The 21,128-nt window shown below is 46.2% G+C and overlaps 1 protein-coding gene across 1 annotated transcript in view; it reads left to right on the top strand.

The window, feature by feature from the left end:
* Positions 1-2,847: 2,847 nt before the first annotated feature.
* Positions 2,848-21,128, top strand: part of LOC110523888 (proline-rich protein 36) — a 47,866-nt gene continuing 29,585 nt past the window's right edge. The window contains exons 1-3 of the mRNA XM_021603003.2: positions 2,848-3,716; positions 10,476-14,556; positions 20,912-20,986. Of these exons, the coding sequence (XP_021458678.2) occupies positions 11,573-14,556; positions 20,912-20,986 (3,059 nt within the window). The 5' untranslated portion in view covers positions 2,848-3,716; positions 10,476-11,572. The remainder of the gene's footprint in view (positions 3,717-10,475; positions 14,557-20,911; positions 20,987-21,128) is intronic.

Raw genomic sequence — 21,128 nt, 5'->3', positions numbered from 1 at the left:
CACAGCACAAGGGCGTGGGTGCCATGACGCACAGTAGCTCCTCTGAATCCATGTTTTTGCACTTTCTTTCTCATCATTGTCCTCTTCAAAGAAATGCACGCACGCTGCAGTGGGGTGGAGGGATGAACATCAATAGATGAAAGACATCTCTTATAAGAAGAGTAGATATGTAGATATGTTGATGATTATGTAGGCTATTATGAACCTCTTCAATTGATGTTGTTGATGTTGCTTTGTGTCCGTTATACAACTGGTTGTCCTGCTCCTTATAGGCAACACTGCCACCTGGTTGTCACAGCTCCTAAAGATGACTACAGTATCTTTACTGCAGGCCCTTACATTAGGCTACAGTTTTCACAACTCGCCAGGCCTATAGAATACTGTACTCGTGTTTAACATTTTTTGTGCAGTCAGACACTTTTTACTACCGCATTAGCATTACATTTTTATGAACAATGCAATTTGTATTGATTCAAATACAGCAGTCATTGTCACAGAAGGCCGTAAATGAAGAATCAGTCCTTCTCCAGTTATGGTGTTTTGCTTTCCGTCTCTGGCCAACCCTTCGGGCCCTTAAAACCCTGGCGCCAACGATCCACAAGTTACCCCGTGCCAAAACTAGGCCTATGATACTGGCTTTCACAAACTATTCTGATACTGGCTTTCACAAACTATCCCCCCCCCCCCCCCCCCCCTATTGGTTTAGCTTTGTTTCTCATCTCATCTATCCTCCCGTTCTGCCCTGAGAAAGTCATTATGAGATACAATCGTACAGAAACCCAGAAGTTACCCATTCATCAATGGAATTTAAGATCTCTGTGACAATGTTCCGTCTTAGACCACGTCTCTGTGTCATAGAAGATGAGATGCATTCTGGGATGCCCTGCTCTTAAGAGTCCAGCAAATGACCGTCTGTGGTGCTAATCCATCATGTTTTACGTTCGCAGATAGCGAAATAATACAACCTTTTCAGGTAATGGCTACGGTTAGATCCTCCCATTAGACAATGTTCCCGATTCTACCAGACTGCATTAGGAGATGATTGATGACTTGATCTGAGTCGGCACTAAAGGCTTCTGCTTAAAAGTCGCTTTTGTAGCCGGCCAGACGTGACTGGCTTGATTAATGAACGCCAGAACTAGTTGTGTTCCTCCGTTGGCTCCCGTGGACCCAGTGAAAACAGGATCTGATTGGCTGCCCCGCCGAGCCCGTTTGGATTAGCGTGATAAATAATAATTACACTTCCCGGTCTCGCCCCTAGAGGACGGATGCCTATTGACTTATAGAGGGATCACGGATCAACACTTCTCCATGGTTCTGTATAAGCAAACAACTGAGGCCTATTGCACTTTTAAGCGCTTGGTTCACACTTCTAGTTGAATGAATTGAGGGACATGACTGCTGCCACGGCCTTTTGTAAAACTTAATATCTGTCTCAAATCCGCCGAGGATGAGTACTTAATATTAATTAAGTATTAGTGGCTGTCATCCTCTCTCAACTGCCACCATTGAAACGTATGCACGTATTTACCATAGCCCATAATATTATTCATAGTCCCTGGTGGATCTTTAATCAATGAGCCTGTTTTTCCTCTGCCGTTTCAAATGTACATTTAAGGCTGAATGTAGAGCAACTGGGCAATAACAGGAGGTACAGAGAGAGAGAGAGAGAGAAAGAGACGAGAAGACAAGATAAGTAATCAGGGTTGATAAAATGGGATGAGATCTGTCAACCCTCCTTCACCCCCCCCCCCCCCCCCCAAGGCATTTACCTTATCTCTCCATCCCCTCTCCCAGCCAGCCTAGGTGGTTGACACTAGCCTGAGGTGATAAGTACTGCAGGAGTGATGATACAGTCGCAACAATACAAGAAGAAAATTGCCTGAATCAATTGGTTCTAGTCAAGGGACTATATAATATACTCTCTTTCATGTAAAACAGAGAGAGAGAGAGAGAGAGAGAGAGAGAGAGAGAGAGAGAGAGAGAGAGAGAGAGCAACAACCTGAGCGTGACTGAATAAAACAACATATTAGATGTATCCACTGGGGTGTGACATCACAGGGCACTGCTTAATTTGCACATAAACACACACATGCAAGGAATGTGCAAATGTGTGTGGCAGTGTAGTCACACACGTACACATAGAGTACACACACACACACACACACACACACACACACACACAAAGAAATACACACATAGGCATACACACACACACAGAAAGACCTCGGCATAAATTGCAGCCAGGGCCAAATTTATCTATGAATCATCACTGGGATAAAACTGCTTATACGGTAGTTTTTTCGGATTAACATCAAGGTGATTTGAAACATATTTATACTGTAGATACTGTATCCATACAGAACAGCTGTTTAACCTTATATTTTAACCGTGCGTATGGCTATAAATAGAATTCTAGGGGATCTGTTTTTAGGGGAATATTTCTATGGTGCTTTACCCATATGCACTCTCTCCATTGTTCCCCTCATCAAAATTCCTCTGGTTGTGCTTCTTCTGTTCATATTACGAGCAACATACGTCTGCAGAATTCGACCTGTCTGTTCTTATCCGTCTCATCCTCTCTCTTTTCTTCTCTGCTTCCCCCTCTGCCCTTCTCTCAGCCCTTTACAGCTGACCTTGGTGTCCGGTCATACCTCCTTCCTTTTCCAACCTCACACACTAGGGTCTCCCCCCCCCCCCTTCTCTCTCTCTCTCACTCACACTCTCCCTCTATCCCCATCCCCTAGTGACTCCCCGTTCCCTCTCTGCCCATTGGTCCCGCCCCCTAGATCACTTCACTCCTTCGCTCGGCTCTCTCCCACTCTCCCTCGTTCCCTCTCTCTGCAGCTGTACATACTCTGCTTTTTAATTAGACAGACACACACAAGCCCCACCTTCTCCTGCCTCCTACTCTCTCTCTCTCTCTCTCTTTCGTTCTCCCTCCCTCTGCTGACAAGTGTACAAGACTTGTGCGGCGTCACTGGGAGGGAAAGAGAGGTCAGAGAGGGAGAGCGAAAGAGAGAGGGAGACAGAAAGAGAGAGGGAGACAGAAAGAGAGGGAGCGAACTGAACGGAGCATCTAAAAGGATAACTGCCTGTTTGTTCACTGTGTCTCTACTCCTGCTCTCCCTCCCATTCTGTCTCACACACGTGCCTGCACACACACTCTCAGACACACACACACACACACTGACATTCACCTGCAAAGCCACAGTGCTCAGGCTGGGAGATGAAGAGGCTCACAGTTGAGGAGATGAATTTGGGGAGAAGAGAGTGAAACAGAGGGCACAGCAGAGGGAGAGAGAGAGGGGGGGGACAGATGGAGTACTCACTGATTATACTAGGGAACGGAGGATCGGAGCACATAAAGCAGCAGTGACAGAGAGGAGTGAAAGAAAGAAAGAAAAAACTGGAGCGATGTGAAAATGAAAGAATACCAAAGAACAACAAACAGCGAGGAGGAAAGAGAAGAAGAAGCATGTGAGTGAAACAGTAAAGTGAGAGAAGAGAAGAAGAGGTGGTGTGTGTGACTCCTCTGTTCAGTGTCCTGAAGGATATACCGAGCATCACTTTACTTCTACCCAAACAGCCCACGACAGAGGGAGAGGAGGACTAGTCCCAGGAGAGGAGGGAAAAGAAAAACAGATAATCGGAGGGCAAGTGTAAAATACTGATATAAGGAATACATGCTCTTGGTTGGTGCAGTGGATTAACTGGTGAGTTATTGGTTTCTACTTGTTTATCCTTCTCTTCCTTTCTTTTTTCTTTTTTTTTTGGTGTGTAACCTTGTCACAACCACGGTTAGAATTGACTGGGGGAGAAACCTGTGCTGTGTGTGTGTGTGTGTGTGTGTGTGTAGGTGCTCACGCGTGTGTGTGTGTGTAGGTGCTCACGCGTGTGTGTCTGGTTGTGTGCACAATGCTTGCGTGTGCGTGTATGTTTGAGCGTATGCTTGCATGTGTGTGCTAATGCTTGTGTGTGTGTGTGTGTTTGAGTGCATATGCATGTGTGAGTGTGTGCGTGCGTGTTGGAATGTGCTTTACAGCAGGTGTGGGAGTTGTGTGTGAGAATGTGCATCTTTATGAGCACCTTTAAAGGCCAAGGGGCTTAGATTGGGTCGTCAGAGATGCCGGTTTGCACATTTAAGCAGAATGCTATCAGTGCATATTCTCCACGAGTAAGAGTAGGGGGGGGGGGTATGTCACATAAGGTTGGTGGCACCTTAATTGGGGAGAACGGGATTGTGGTAATGGCTGGAGTGTATGGATGAGATGAGAGCACGAGTGTACACTGTGTGCATCATGCAATGCATGCCTTGGTGTGTGTACTGTATGTGACTTTTTTTATTTTAAATGTTACAGCGTGTGTTCTCATTGCGCCCATATGGTAAATGGAGTTCATAGGTTACACAGATGTTTTTTTCTTCTTCATGTTAACAGTATCACACTCACTCAGGCGTGAACACGCTCGTTCGCGCACGCACACACCCAGATACACACACGTCCCTACACTCTTACCCCCTTGCTTCCTCTTTGTAGAAACACTGTGCTGTTAGCGCTGTCTGTCATTCTGCTCCCTATCTTTCCCCTCTCACTCTCATCTCATCACTGTGCATTTCTAGGGGCCACTTTAGGCTCCGTGCCAGAAATGTGACCTTGCCGTTTCCGCCATATCACCATCTCTCTCTATCTCTATCTCCCTGTTTCTTCGTTTAGATATCTCACTTCTTCCACTTCCCCTATCCCTTCTCTCTCTCTCCATTTCTCCATCTCTTTCATACTCAGACTTTCTTTCTCCCCGGTTATACATCCCCCCCTCCCTTCGTTTTTAGGATGTGGTGTGTTCTAAATCAACTTACTTGGTAAAATAAGGGTTAGATTAAAGTGATGGTCTGGTGTCCAGGTGTCTTAAATGTGATCAGGATGAGCTTTCCTATTACTGAAATGCAGTGATGTGCTCTTGGTCTTGGGACATTGGGCCAGACAGGGACATTGCAGCACAACAGCTTGCCAGCCCACAGAAGGACCCCCTAGGGAGTGTATGTACATAGTGTGCCATGGCCTAGACAGTGTATCCCCATCACCTGTTCCCAATGCTATTCAGGCCTTTCAAACTACGCCACCGCAACCACCTGGCATGGGTCACAAAATGTGACTTTACATCTTTCATTTTCCCTCTTGGGAGACTTATCAGTAGAAAACCGGACTGATCCCGTGGGTGACATTTGGCACGAGGCCAAAATGACGTTATATTCTGGTTGTACATTTTTTTTTTAGTTGAGAAGACGTGAAATAACGAGATTACAACTAAACCGTCTCTGTTGCTCCCAGATTAAAAAATATGTTTTTTTTCAAGATAGCACCAAGATTACAGATTACAACCAGATAAAGACGTCTTTTTCAGGTTGCTAAAAAGACAATTAACAAAATCAAATTTTCCAACTAGTATACAACCTGACCACAACGTAAAAGTAATAATAATTGCAACTAGTTTGCCGGCTGTTAACCACAATCCACATATTGTGGATCCCCTTGAATTAGCTTCCTGAAGATGGTAATGTGGTATCACTGGCACTTCCCACTGACCTACGAGAGCAAGCCACTGTCTTACATCCTTCTCTGGTAGTGGAGTTGGGTCAAGATAGCACGGACGGAACAATCATTTAGGACACTCATTGGAAAAATTGTGAGTAATCCGGCTAGCGGCTCAATTTGTTGAAAATTGAGATAGCCTGGAGTTACGAATAACCTTGCCTTAAACCTGAAAACTCATTCCGCCTCACAGAGGTAATACCCAGGCCTTTTCTCCGGAATCCAACATAGTTTTGTGGTGCACTGAAGACCTCGGTTTAATATGCTAGCGGTAACATTAGCTAGCTAGCTGCAGGATTAGCTGTAACCTAGCTAGCTACGAAGTAATATAAGCACAAATGCACTAACGAGCAAACCAGCTGATTCAATTGGCTGGTCATTAATGTACAGCGATTGTCTTTATTATTTGGTCTAATAATTATAAAATACATATTTTATTTATATGCTCTAGATCCTCAAAGTTCTTTCCAGGCAATTGCAAAAAGAAAAAAACATGAAAAAAATAAATAATACAAAAACAACATTATGATCCAAAAGAATGAAATTCTCAGCAATCTTTCACAACATCTAACATACCATGTTGTAGGCTCAAAGTATACATCCTTAACCTGTTATGTTGCTGTAGCCGATGGCTGTCCAGCTGTAGATTCCTATTGTAATTTGACCTGGCACTTGTGAAAACATATTGTTCTGTCAATGGCTTTGTGCGTATAGGGACATGTCACGTCAGCTTACTTATTAGAAGGTTGGGCTCAGCTCTAGCCTGGAGTCTTCTTTAGTCTTGTTCACTGTACCACAGCTTATATGTTACACACAGTCCCAGCTACATCTACCGAAGGATTTACGGACTGTATTTCATCTATTCTCGATGGGCTGATGTGTGTGTGTTTGTACACGTGTGTTTCCTGGGTCATTATAAAACTTAATGAAATATTTTCCCACGAGAAACTTCTGTAGCGAGAACCTTAATCTACTTCATAAATTACAGTCATGAACAGACATAATGCAATGTGCACCTACCTAGAGGCTGCTCCTAGGAGGTGTGTACTGAATTGGACTCTCTCCCTTTCTCTCTCTCACACAACATTAAACACACCCGCTATTACCTCTGTTCTGCCTGCCCACAGAAATATAACCACAGGATAAACCATCACTATTGCTTTGTGCCTTGCTGTATATATTGTTCAGACAGCTCACCGGTCTATAAATCCAATCCCCTTGGCTGTGCAGGTATCTCTTCACTCTCTCCCCTTGCTCCCAGGACCAATAACTGGTCATATACCTTTTCTTAGTTCCTCTCCTGGTCCTTTAATGCCCTGATACGCTGATGTTCCTGATCTACCACTTCACTGAACCCTAACCATGACATTTTCTCTCCTCCCTTGCGAGGGGGTTCTTCCCTACCTCCTGCCTCCTCTTTCTCTCCCTCTCTCTAAATATATCCATCCATGTCTACCTACCTACCTCCACCCAACCCTCTCCCCCTTCCCCTGTCGGTGGCTGTGCGTGTACACAGTCATGTCGGATAAAGTTAGCCATGCCCAGACAATCCAATCTGACACGCCTTTACATAACAATTCAATCTGCAGCACTCTGCCTGCCTCCCCCTCAACAAACACACACACAAACACACACACAGAGTGCAAAACTCCAAGGTGCTTTATTGGCATAAGTTGTAACAGCACGAGAAATCAAATATGTCATATATAACACAAGACTTAGCCTCCAGCTCCAATTTGTCTCCTGTATATATGTAACATTGGTCTCTCAATGTCAACATGGCTTAGTAAGCACAGAGATCAAACATGACGTTATTCCATTGCACACCTTCACTTCTCCTGCCTGCTGATTTATCTGTTGTCTGCCAATAAAGCTTAACATGGAAACGTCACATGAGGAAAGGCTGGGCCTCAGCCACAAGAGTGTGCCGAGCATTAAGAGGCACTGGATTCATTAAACTGTCGGCGTAAATCTTGATCTCAGGGCAGTTTGCAGACTGAGTGGGAGGAGAGAAAAGGAGAGATGGAGGGAGAGAGAGGGGGTGGATAGACAGAGGGTGCAGAGGAGGGAGAGATAGAGAGGGGGAGAGAGAAAGAAAGGGAGAGGGTGAGGATGAGAGAGAAAGAGAGAGAGAGAGAGAGAGAGAAGAAGAGGATAATGAGAGAGAAAGATGATGGGAGAAAGAGAGGGTTGGAGACGGGATGGGAGTTTAAAATGTTTTTTTTTTTAAAGGGAAAAAAGGAAGGAGTCGTAGATGAAAGAAAGATAGGGAGGGGTGGAATTGGGTTGACATGGAGGAGAATGAGTGGAGGGTAATGGTTCTGCAACGAGTGGAACTTGGGAAATCTGTCAGGGTGAAGGGTGAATGGGAAACACTCTTCATGGACAGAGGGGAGATTGAGGAAAGAGAGAGAGAGAGAAATTTAGTTTGGAAGTGGAGAAGGAGGAAACGGGGAGGATGACCGTCAAGTTTAAGAAATAGTGTCGATCAAATCCTGGCCATAAAGAGGAAGAAAATACAGCTCTATTATAGACACCACTGAACTACAGTATTTCCTGATCCTGTATCATTCATAAAGGCCCGTCCACATCTAGCACTATAATATATGTCATTTAGCAGACGCTTCTATCCAAACCGACTTATGCATTTATTTCATTTTAATTTGAACTTATGGGTGGTCCCGGGAATCAAACCCACTATCCTGGTTTTGCAAGTGCCATGCTTGACTATCTGAGCTACAGCACAATAACTATTACAACAAACATCATTCTAATTCAAATGAATGACTGTCTGTCCTCCCACTACATGGTTTCAATGCTGCAATGATCGTTAATCATTTGCATTGAACAAAAAATAGAAATCAAATATTTCAAATATTTTACTGCTTTACTGTTCATATAAGGAAATCAGTTATTTTAAATAAATTCATTAGGCCCTAATCTATGGATCTCACATGACTGGTAATACAGATATGCATCTGTTGGTCACAGATACCTTAAAAATAAGGTTGGGGCGTGGTTCAGAAAACCTGTCAGTATCTGGTGTGACCATCATTTGCCTCATGCAGTGTGACACTCCTTCGGATAGAGTTGATCAGGCTGTTGATTGCAATAGCCATGCTGACAGCAGGAGTGACCACCAGAGCTGTTGCCAAAGCATTTAATTGAACAACGTTGACATCAGCAAACCGCTCGCCCACACGACGCCATACACGCTGTCTGCCATCTGCCCGGTACAGTTGAAACCCGGGATTCATCCATGAAGAGCTCACTTCTCCAGCGTGCCAGTGGCCATCAAAAGTTGAACTGAAGTCAGGTCAAGACCCTGGTGAGGATGACGAACACGCAGATGAGCTACCCTGAGGCGGTTTCTGACAGTTTGCGCTGGAATTCTTCAGTTCTGCAAAAACACACCGTTTCAAAAGCTGTCCGGGTGGCTGGTCTCAGACGATCCCGCAGGTGAAGAAGCCAGATGTGGAGGTCCTGGTCTGCGGTTGTGAGGCCGGTTGGACGCTCTGCCAAATTCTCAAAAACGACGTTGGAGGCAGCTTATGGTAGAGAAATGAAATGGTATTTTCTGGCAACAGTTCTGGTGGACATTCCTGCAGTCAGCATGCCAATTGCACGCTCCCTCAAAACTTCAGACATATGTGGCATTGTGTTGTGTGACAAAACTGCACATTTTAGAGTGGTGTTTTATTATCCCAACCATAAGGTGCACCTGTGTAATAATCATGCGGTTTAATCAGCTTACGCCACACCTGTTATGTGGATGGATTATCTTGGCAAAGGAGAAATGCTCACTAACAGGTATATCAACAAAATGTGTGCACAGCATTTGAGAGAAATAAAACTTTTGTGCGTTTGCAAAATTTCGGGTATCTTTTTATTTCAGCTCATGAAACACGGGGCCCAACACTTTCCACGTTACGTTTATATTCTGGTTCCGTGTATAACGTTTCATTCACATCTAGCACGATAACCATAACAACAAAATCATTCTAATTCTAGTGAATGACTGTGTCCCCACTACATTGTGTTTCAAAGCAGCAATGAAGAGGTATCATCATTAGCAAGTCTGATACACGCTCCTCAGTGAGTCATATTTAAGCAGGTCGTCGGTACACAGATCCACACCGCAGCGGTAACATGGATGTAAAACAAGGATGACATCCTGTGGTTTCCACATCCACTAACTGATTCACATCTGTGCAGGAGCCCATGGTTCCTTCCCCAGCCCCTCCCCGGGCCCATTGAGCGTGACTGCAATTATAATTCATCCTAATAATCGTGTTTTTAAAAGGTTGACGGCGGTGACAAAGATGTTCCTCTTTTATAAAAAGAAACAAGATCTGGGGAAAAAAAAGGGAACGTAAATAACAGCGATGGCCCCTGGGGTCCCTATTCCCTAAATAACCTCTGAGCTGTGAGGCAACACTAATTGTCTCTGGCTCCACAGAGACTGTCAGACCACAGGCCTGCCTCTTGTCACAAAGCATCTTGTTACGGCAGGACACTTGTCAATCACTAAAAGTATATGTCTGTCTGTATGTCTATTATTTTTGCTCTTCTCTCTATCTGTGTTGTTCTGTTTCTCTCTCTCTCACACAAGCAAACACACTCTCTTCCTCTCTCTGTCAATGCTCCCTCATTCTGTCTTTCTCTCCTTTTCATGACTTATCTTAAAAGACACTTAATCTCCCCTTCACTCACACTTTGTGCGTTTCTCTGTTGACCCTGCTCTTATGAATGTTTAACAACTGGCTAGGTTATTATGAACTTCATTCTTATGAGGTCCATTTCATTATCTTCCACGGGAAATGTGATGACAACAATATGAAGACTAATTCTCTCTCTCTCTCTCTCTCTCTCTGGTCACCTCAGGAACCCAGGCTATTCTGTTATCCTGCACAAAGAGTGGAAGATGAGTCACTGAGAAGAGGTACTGGAAGAGAGAGAGAGAGAGAGGGGAGAGAATGTGAGAGAGGAAGATAGACCATTATGGGGAGTCGCACAGTGCTGTCCCACATCTTACCAATCCATTCTTCCTCCAGCCCCCTGGGACAATGCTAAGCGGACAGGAAGGGCCAGCCTGTATATTCGGGGGATGGGAAGGATGGATAAGGTGTATTCAGAGGAGCTGTGCCTATTCGCCGGTAGATACAGTGTCCCTGTCACGATTCCATCTCCTGGGATGTTATTAGAGGTACGTTGGCGCTGAGTGCATCCAGGAGTCATGCAACACAACTGTGTGCACAGCTCTCACGCTCACCTCTCTCTTCTGGGTCTTCTGACTTATTTAATGTGAAATAACATGCCCTCTTTTAGATGTAGATTTTGTACGAGGCATACTTTAAGTTGGCACTTGCTCCCATGTTTAATGTGCTGACGTTATTATACTTTTATTGCGGCTCTATGGAACTGCTCTTTATACGGAAATCAGGAAGCTGAGTGGACGAAAATTATAAGTAAATGAAGTTCTGTGGACTATGAGACTCCGGTTCACCCTGAAGACTTACTTTATGATGTTAAAGCTCAGAATACAGTTCTCTCTATCCATAGTCTGAGCAAAGCACAGACCTTCTGGCTTTGGTTACATTTCTCAGGAAGTCAGATAGCTAGAGAAACACACACACACACACACACACCTGAGAAAGGACCAGTCCTATGGAGTGCTGCAGAAGGGGGATGGCAGGACGGACGGCACTGCAGTGTGACAGTTATCTCAAATCACCTCTATGATCACTCAAACCAACAAGCTACAGCTGTCGCCCCAGATCTGCTTGGTGATGGAACTCCAGCTCAACAAATGCGACATTACATGTATCCCATTGTCATAGAGAAGAAACTAATTGTCAACAGACAAATTGCATTGAGATAGAATATAATTACTCCCTACTCTCTGACAGAGGACTTTATCACGTCAAACGGCCTGCAGGGACTGTGGATGTCGGGGGGGAAAACAAGACGCCACAGGAGACATGGTGAGCAAAGAGCCGAATCACTTGCTCATTGGCCAATACACCAACAGCAAGACCGCCGACAAACCGCCTGGCGCCATGACCGTGCGCTCCGTGCTGCTCAACCGCGACTCGCCGGACATCGAAAGCCGCCTCAAGCGCCGCCGCAACCGCACCCACCAGGTGCGCTTCAAAGACCTGGAGGATGGCATTGTTGGCGGGACCACTGGCGCTGGAACCAAAGGCCCAGAGAGGACTGCCGCTGAGCGTGACAGCCCCCACCCGCTGCGGAAGAACACCCCCATGAGTCCCATGGCACCCCAGGGATGGCTAACAGAGAGGTCAATGGGGGACAAGGTTTCCTCCAACCAGGCCTCGGTGGTTGGGGCTGTCCGAGGAGATATGGCAGACACTATTGAGGTAGTGGCAGCATTTTTGGCACGTGCGCCCCCTCACCCGCTTACCCCGGGGCCCACGCGCCGCTGCTGGGCACCACCATCGCCCCCACGGCCTTGCTCCCTCACACTACCTCTCTCCCGGAGGCAGTGCGCCAGCATGGCCATCCAGACCCCCTCCTGCCTCAAGAAGCCCAAGCCACGGGCGCCCTCGGCTGTCAGCACGCGCAACCGAAATGTGGGGGACTCGGTGGGGGTGAATGGGGATGACGAACAGGACGATAAAAAGGATGAGTACTACACTACCCACAACCACATTTCAGAACCTGCATCTATAGATGGAAACAGCCTTGGGTCTAAGGCTAAACAGGGATTGGTGGACCAACCCCACTGCCTCAGGACTGGCGAGGCTAACACTGAGGCTAACGCCAGCTCCCCTGCTGTTGGGAATCACGTGGACTCTTCCAGGCATGACTCTTCTTCTTCCCCTCCCCCAGTTTTGCTTCGGCACACTGCAGAGCCTTGCTACTGCGGTTCTGTGACCTGTGGGAGGGAGGGATCTACACGCCAGGGGAGTGCAACTCTGTCCCAAGTAAGGAGGAGATGGCGCATGAACCGTGGTATCAGTGACCCGGGAAGGGAGGTGTCCTACTGTACCACTCCCACACAGACAGACAGTCCCTGTGTCTCCCCTCCTAACTCCCCACCTCCCTCAACTGTGCAGCCCTGCACCTCCCCACCTCCCTCGACTGTGCAGCCCTGCACCTCCCCACCTCCCTTGACTGTGCAGCCCTGCACCTCCCCACCTCCCTCGACTGTGCAGCCCTGCACCTCCCCACCTCCCTCGACTGTGCAGCCCTGCACCTCCCCATCTCCCTCAACTGTGCAGCCCTGCACCACCCAAACACAAACTGACCGTCTCTGCGCCACCCCGCCTCCTCCCACCGTGCAGCACTGCTCCTCCCCGCTTCCTCCCACCGTGCAGCACTGCGCCTCCCCGCCTCCTCCCACCGTGCAGCACTGCGCTTCCCCACCTCCCTCGACTGTGGAACCCTCCACCCCCAAAACTCAGACTGTGCCTCTCTATGCTTCCGTACCTAAAACTGTGCCAACCTCCACCCATCCATATTGTGAAACACCACCACTGGTGGCTCTGCCTTGCGCCTCCCCACCCCGGTCTATCTGTAAATATCCCCCGAAAAAATCAGCGCTTCCTCCAACTGTTCTTCCATCTAAAGCTCAAACCACTCCACCTCTCGCTACACAAACTGAAATGGTCCCACCCAAACTAACATGCACCGCCAGAACTACAACCACAGCCTCAAATCCAAATTGTCCCACCGCACCACCATCTCCAACGATAGCCCCCTATACAGCCCCTAATGGCCATGACCCAAAACCAACTCCTGTTCTAGCCCCCTCCACTGCCCCAACTTGCCCCACCCCAACACCAACTCCAAATATAGCACCCTGCACCATCCTAACACAAACTGCCCTATCCTGCTCTTCCTTAAATCAACTCATATCTCCACCTCCAACTGTGACATCATGCCACCCCCCAGCCCAAACTGCCCCTGCCTACATCTCCTTAATTCAGACCATACCACCTGGGAACCCCCCATGTCAGACCGTACCACCCTGCTCCTCCCAACCTCCAGTAGTACCTTCCTACTCCGCCCACATTCAAATAAAATACTGCTCCTCTCCCTCTCCCATTGTAAAAAGCTGCAACTCCCCGCCTCCAATGGTAAAACCCTACCATACACTTCCAACGGCGCCATCTTGTGCAACTCCAACGAAAACTGTGCCCCTCTACGCTTCCACGTTTCGCCCTGCGCCCCCCTACACCCCCCCGCCTCAGGCCCAACACTGCAGCACTCAGGACAAGAGGGTGATAGAGTGGGAGTGTAGGGGGGAGAGGAGGATACTTCCACCACCACCCCCGCCCCCTCCCCCGTACACCCCACGCAAAGAGGGGGTGAGTTGCACCCCAGGCTCGGCCAGGCACGCGCCCCTGCTCAGGCGGGCGAGTGAGAAGGAGAGATCAGGAAGATCAGGGTCACCCCTGCCCTGTCCTCGAGCCAGCTCTCTGAAACAGAGAGCTCAAACACCCTTGGCGGTCCCTCTGAAAGGGAACCAGGCGGACCAGGGCTCCTCGCCCACCAAGGCCATCTCCAGACCCACCTGCCTGGGCCAGGCTCAGGCTCAGCTAGGGGCTCAGCTTGGGGCCCTCCATAAAATTCTCTGCTCTGGGACCAACACCCCCAACAGCCAGCAAGCTCTCCCCCCTGGCCAGTGCCTGTCCGGGGCCCGTGGCTGCTCTGGCTCTGGAGGGGGCCCCACGGTTGGGCCCCTGACCTCCACCCAGGCTGACACCCTGAGGCAGGTGCAGGAAATCCTGGGGGGGCTGGTGTCGGGGGCCAGGAGTAAACTGGATCCGACCTGGGTAGCAGAGAAACTGATGGGCCCCAACGGGCCCCTGCACGACATCCGGAGCCTCCAGACCCAGCTGCACAGCATGGAGGGGGTCCTGGAGACTAGCCAGAACACCATCAAGGTCCTGCTGGACGTCATACAGGACCTGGAGAAGAAGGAGGCAGAGAGAGATGGGTGAGTGAGTCCCACTGAGCCATTCAATTACAGTCAGCTACAATAATACATTGTTGTGCCAACGCAGATTCGGCATTCAGCTCTGAATATTTCCTGAAAATATAAATTAAAGGGCGATGACCATGAAAAACTCAGGACCATATTCATAATGCCTGCTTGGCATTATTTAAAACATTTATATATATATATACAGTGCATTGCGAAAGTATTCGGCCCCCTTGAACTTTGCGACCTTTTGCCACATTTCAGGCTTCAAACATAAAGATATAAAACTGTATTTTTTTGTGAAGAATCAACAACAAGTGGGACACAATCATGAAGTGGAACGACATTTATTGGATATTTCAAACTTTTTTAACAAATCAAAAACTGAAAAATTGGGCGTGCAAAATTATTCAGCCCCCTTAAGTTAATACTTTGTAGCGCCACCTTTTGCTGCGATTACAGCTGTAAGTCGCTTGGGGTATGTCTCTATCAGTTTTGCACATCGAGAGACTGAAAAATTTTCCCATTCCTCCTTGCAAAACAGCTCGAGCACAGTGAGGTTGGAAGGAGAGCATTTGTGAACAGCAGTTTTCAGTTCTTTCCACAGATTCTCGATTGGATTCAGGTCTGGACTTTGACTTGGCCATTCTAACACCTGGATATGTTTATTTTTGAACCATTCCATAGTAGATTTTGCTTTATGTTTTGGATCATTGTCTTGTTGGAAGACAAATCTCCGTCCCAGTCTCAGGTCTTTTGCAGACTCCATCAGGTTTTCTTCCAGAATGGTCCTGTATTTGGCTCCATCCATCTTCCCATCAATTTTAACCATCTTCCCTGTCCCTGCTGAAGAAAAGCAGGCCCAAACCATGATGCTGCCACCACCATCTTTGACAGTGGGGATGGTGTGAGCAGGGTGATTAGCTGTGTTGCTTTTACACCAAACATAACGTCTTGCATTGTTGCCAAAAAGTTCAATTTTGGTTTCATCTGACCAGAGCACCTTCTTCCACATGTTTGGTGTGTCTCCCAGGTGGCTTGTGGTAAACTTTAAACGACACTTTTTATGGATATCTTTAAGAAATGGCTTTCTTCTTGCCACTCTTCCATAAAGGCCAGATTTGTGCAATATATGACTGGACAGAGTCTCCCACCTCAGCTGTAGAGCTCTGCAGTTCATCCAGAGTGATCATGGGCCTCTTGGCTGCATCTCTGATCAGTCTTCTCCTTGTATGAGCTGAAAGTTTAGAGGGACGGCCAGGTCTTGGTAGATTTGCAGTGGTCTGATACTCCTTCCATTTCAATATTATCGCTTGCACAGTGCTCCTTGGGATGTTTAAAGCTTGGGAAATCTTTTTGTATCCAAATCCGGCTTTAAACTTCTTCACAACAGTATCTCGGACCTGCCTGGTGTGTTCCTTGTTCTTCATGATGCTCTCTGCGCTTTTAACGGACCTCTGAGACTATCACAGTGCAGGTGCATTTATACGGAGACTTGATTACACACAGGTGGATTGTATTTATCATCATTAGTCATTTAGGTCAACATTGGATCATTCAGAGATCCTCACTGAACTTCTTGAGAGAGTTTGCTGCACTGAAAGTAAAGGGGCTGAATAATTTTGCACGCCCAATTTTTCAGTTTTTGATTTGTTAACAAAAGTTTGAAATATCCAATAAATGTCGTTCCACTTCATGATTGTGTCCCACTTGTTGTTGATTCTTCACAAAAAAATACAGTTTTATATCTTTATGTTTGAAGCCTGAAATGTGGCAAAAGGTCGCAAAGTTCAAGGGGGCCGAATACTTTCGCAATGCACTGTAAATAAAAAATAAGACATTATTGTAATTATATAAGCCTACTTGAATTTTGAGAATACATTTTTAATTAAATTGGTTACTTTGAAAAAAGTTGGAGGGAAAAAATGAGACAAATATTTTTTATTTTTTATTTAACCAGGCAAGTCAGTTAAGAACAAATTCTTATTTTCAATGACGGCCTAGGAACAGTGGGTTAACTGCCTGTTCGGGGGCAGAACGACAGAACGACCTTGTCAGCTCGGGGGTTAGTGGAATTATTTGAATTGTATTTACACTGAACAAACATTTGAAAGTAACATGCAACAATTTAAAAATGTTACTGAGTTACAGTTCATATGAGGAAATCAATCATTTGAAATAAATTAATTAGGCCCTAATCTAAGGATTTCACATGACTGGGAATACAGATATGCATCTATTGGTCACAGATACCTTAAAAAAATGGGCTTCACAATGGGCCTCAGGATCTCGTCACAGAATTTCTGTGCATATAAATTGCCTTCGATAAAATGCAATTGTGTTCGTTGTCCGCAGCTGTTTACAACATTGGCACTCTGTTTACAACATTGACATCAGCAAACCACTCGCCCACATGACGCCATACACGTGGTCTGCGGTTGAGGCCAGTTGGACGTACTTCCAGTGTAACAGTATAACTTTAAACCGTCCCCTCGCCCATACCCGGGTGCGAATCAGGGACCCTCTGCACACATCAACAACAGTCACCCACGAAGCATCGTTACCCATCGCTCCACAAAAGCCGCTCCACAAAAGCCGCGGCCCTTGAAGAGCAAGGGGAACTACTACTTCAAGGTCTCAGAGCAAGTGACGTCACCGATTGAAACGCTATTTAGCGTACACCGCTAACTAAGCTAGCCGTTTCACATCCGTTACACCAGATTCTCTAAAATGATGTTTGTGGCGGCTTATGGTAGAGAAATGAACATTAAATTGTCTGGCAACAGCTCTGGTGGACATTCCTGCAGTCAGCATGCCAACTGCACACTCCCTCAAAACTTGAGACATCTGTGGCATTGTGTGACAAAACTGCACATTTTAGAGTGGCCTTTTATTGTCCCCGGCACAAGGTGCACCTGTGTAATAATCATGCTGTTTAATCAGCTTCTTGATAGTCCACACCTGTCAGGTGGATGGATTATCTTGGCAAATTTGTGCACAACATTTGAGAGAATTAAGCTTTTTGTGCGTATGGAACAATTCTGGGACCTTTTATTTCAGCTCATGAAACATGGCACCAACACTTTACATGTTGCGTAAAGATTTTTGTTCAGTGTATTTCACTTATTTTACCAGGTAAGTTGAATGAAAACACATTCTCATTTACAGCAACAACCTGGGGAATAATTACAGGGGATGAATGAGCCTATTGGAAACTGGGGATGATTAGGTGGCCATGATTGTATGAGGGCCAGATCATGAATTTAGCCAGGACACCAGGGCTAACACCCCTACTCTTGCGATAAGTGACCACAGAGAGTCAGGACACCCATTTAAACGTCCCATCTAAAAGACATCCCCCTACACAGGGCAATGTCCCCAATCACTGCATCCTGGGAGATTGGGAGATTTTTTTTTAGACCAGAGGAAAGAGTGCCGTCTACTGCCCCTCCAACATCACTTGCAGCAGCATCTGGTCTCCCATTCAGGGACTAACCAGGACCAACCCTACTTAGCTTCAGAGGCAAGCCAGCAGTGGGACGCAGGCTGGTAGGCTGCTGGCATTAGAAAACAGTTAGAAAGTTGGAATAAGAATAAAGGAATGCCTTGGAGCACAGGAACACGAAGGCCTGGAAAGTAAATGTCACACATAAGTTGTCATAGCTCTGCTTCAAGAGGTAATTGTTTGTGCAAAGAATTTGTCCATTGCGAAAATGAATCGGCCCCAGCCAATACAATGTGATCATATTGGCACGATAACATGTTCTTTCTCATTCTGGAATCGTATTGAGGGTTATTGTTGGTAGATATCACTCCTTGGCCGATATCACTCATGTTGCGTTCTTCGTATTACAGATGGACATTTGTTTTGTTTGAGCATTCCTGTTCTACCGCCCATCTATTTGTAGGCCAGTCCAGCCTTGTGATGCTGTAAATGCTTTGGCAACCTGACTGTGCAGTGCAGACATTATGAAATGTACATTTGGTAAAAATGAGGAGGAGAGGAGAAGGGGGGGGGTATGAGGAGGATATGACAGATGAAAGAAAGATGGGAAGGGAGAGAGAAAGAGATGAAATCTGTGATTAAATACAACACGTCAACAACAAGTCAAAACTCTTTCCATATTCCGACCCAAATTTCCGAAACGTCAAAACGATAAATAAATACGTAGCATTTTTTTTTTTTGTGGGATGAGTTACACCTAATTTCTCCACAATTTCCTCAATTTGGCGAGTAGTGATAGCGATCAGTGCTGATGATGAGGTAATGCGAGTGCGGGCGTTGGTTTTAGCTGCGGCGCAGGCTCTCAGTGTAAACCCTTTGATTCCCATCAGCACTTTAATTAATCTACTTCCCACGTTTCTAAGCTGCTTACGGATTCCTCCACCATCGTTATCATACCAACATGTTAGATCAGAGGAGGTTAGGAAAACTCCAGGAGAGGAGAAGACATGCATGTGGTCTATGGAGAGAAAGTCTGTAATCATGAACGGTGTAATCACCAATGTAATGTGGTTGCTAATATGAACGCTTGGGTGGGATGACATATGTATGACTGTACTCAGAGCCATATTTATATACCGGGAAACGTTGCATTATATAACAAGTGGTCGAAAATACGTCATATAACCAGATGGTCTCTGTTACAACCAGGTAAAGATGTATTTTTCCTAACAAGATCAAACGTTGGGGGAAGGAAGTCATATTTTGATTGTCATCCTTGTCATGTAACCAGGTTACGATCAGGTAAAGACGTATTTTCCTGGTTGCTAAAAAGACGTTAATAAATCTTCTTTATTATAAAAACAGTATACAACCAGACCATGACGTCAGACGGACGTAGTAAAAGACAGTGTTGTAGTACTCGAGTCCAGGACCAAGTTCATGACTTTTGACTCAACTTGGACTCGACCGTTGGTGACTTGGACTCGGACTCGCTTTCTCGACCATTGGTGACTCGGACTGGATAGTCTCCTACGATAAGCAGAGTATTAGCAGCACTGGGTGCGCAGAGCAGCGAGAAGTTCTGTTCTCTAGCAGTGGGAAGGATGCACACCAGACACACGCAGCCTACATCAGCTGCTAAGCTGCGGGGGAGCAAGCGATTATTGTGAGCAGACAGGCAGCCAAGCTCCTCTCCGGCTCCGCCTCCGATCGTAGCAGGCTACAAATCGTGCAAGCTACTCTCTTGCTTCCCCTCAACCACCAGTCACCAGCCTACTATTTAGCTTTGCCTGGTTAAGAAACACAAACTGCTTCACAAAATTGAAAACAATATTAGTATTGAGTTTAATAGTAAAACTACAGTCTAGCTTATGTGTCTCTCTCTTTCTCTGTGCTTGAGTATAGAAAAGTAGCTTGTCTTTGAATATGTCTCACTCTACCCTCAGACTTTCCCCCTGCATCCCATAGCCAGGTTCAAGTCCTCTTTAGTTTTCACTCTGCAATAAAAAACCTACACAAATATCAGTCTGCAATTACAAAAATGTAGCTGAGAGCCTGACTTACCATTCATTTCTGAAGTAAATAAGTAGTGAAACACAGGTAATTGAGTAGAACTTGTGAGGTAGTGATGAATAGTAAATTAGTTAGTTTTTTTTATGAGGGAGTGGCAATATACTGCCATCTGGTGGCGACTAGAAAAAAAATGACATAAGACCGACTCGTGACTTGACCATTTGTGACTCGGACCTGGACTCGGACTTTAGCCATAGGGACTCGTGACTCGACTTGAGCACAGGAGACTTGGGACTCGGCTCAGACTCAATGTTTAGTGACTCGATTACAACACTGGTAAAAGACGTCATCCTGTCGTCACAGCAACCAGTTTTGCCCCTGGGTGTATATCACAGGGTTGACCTATCTTTCAAATCAAAGATGTTTCTAATGGTCTTTAAAGCCTATATAATCATGTATTCATCTCTCATAAATTATCTTGTTCTGAGATGGGTCTACATGTAAGGAATTCAGACTTGACTTTTACCTCATAAACAGAATTTTTCCCCTAAAGATAAAGTCATGCTTTACGTAGACGTCGGGGAGTCGGTTGGGGTAAAATCATTCAAAAGATATGATCAGGAGTGGATTTCTGGATGAGGAGTTAGCAGGAGGAGAATCATGGGACTGAGGCAACACTTCATCATGATAAAAATAGAGCTAGCTACTTCTCAGATGAAGTGGGAAACCTAGCCAGGGATGATAAGACTGAGATCCTGCTTATTTCCAGTCCCTTTCGCTCTCTCTCTCACACACACACACACACACACACACACACACACACACATCCCCTCTCCTGACGCTGTGACTCAAGCCAAGGTGGCAGCTGTAATGGTCCCCTGGTGATGATGTCATCTGTGTTTTCCCCTCCAGGAGACACTCCTACCGGACGGGTCAGGACATAGAGAACTGTGGCACGTGCAGAGACTGTGCCTGCATCATATACAGGTAAGGCAGGGGGTGAAAGTGTATGCATGTGTGTGCATGTGTGTGTGTGCATGTGTGTGCATATGAGTGCCTATGTATTGCTGTAAAAGCAGATTGTGGGCATCCTATTCTACAGTAACATGCGGTTGGTTCACTGTCACTT

The sequence above is a fragment of the Oncorhynchus mykiss genome, chromosome 5 (assembly GCF_013265735.2).
Source record: "Oncorhynchus mykiss isolate Arlee chromosome 5, USDA_OmykA_1.1, whole genome shotgun sequence".
Taxonomy (NCBI): Eukaryota; Metazoa; Chordata; class Actinopteri; order Salmoniformes; family Salmonidae; genus Oncorhynchus; species Oncorhynchus mykiss.
Note: the sequence above shows the minus strand (reverse complement) of the source record. Positions and strands in the feature narration are given on the sequence as shown.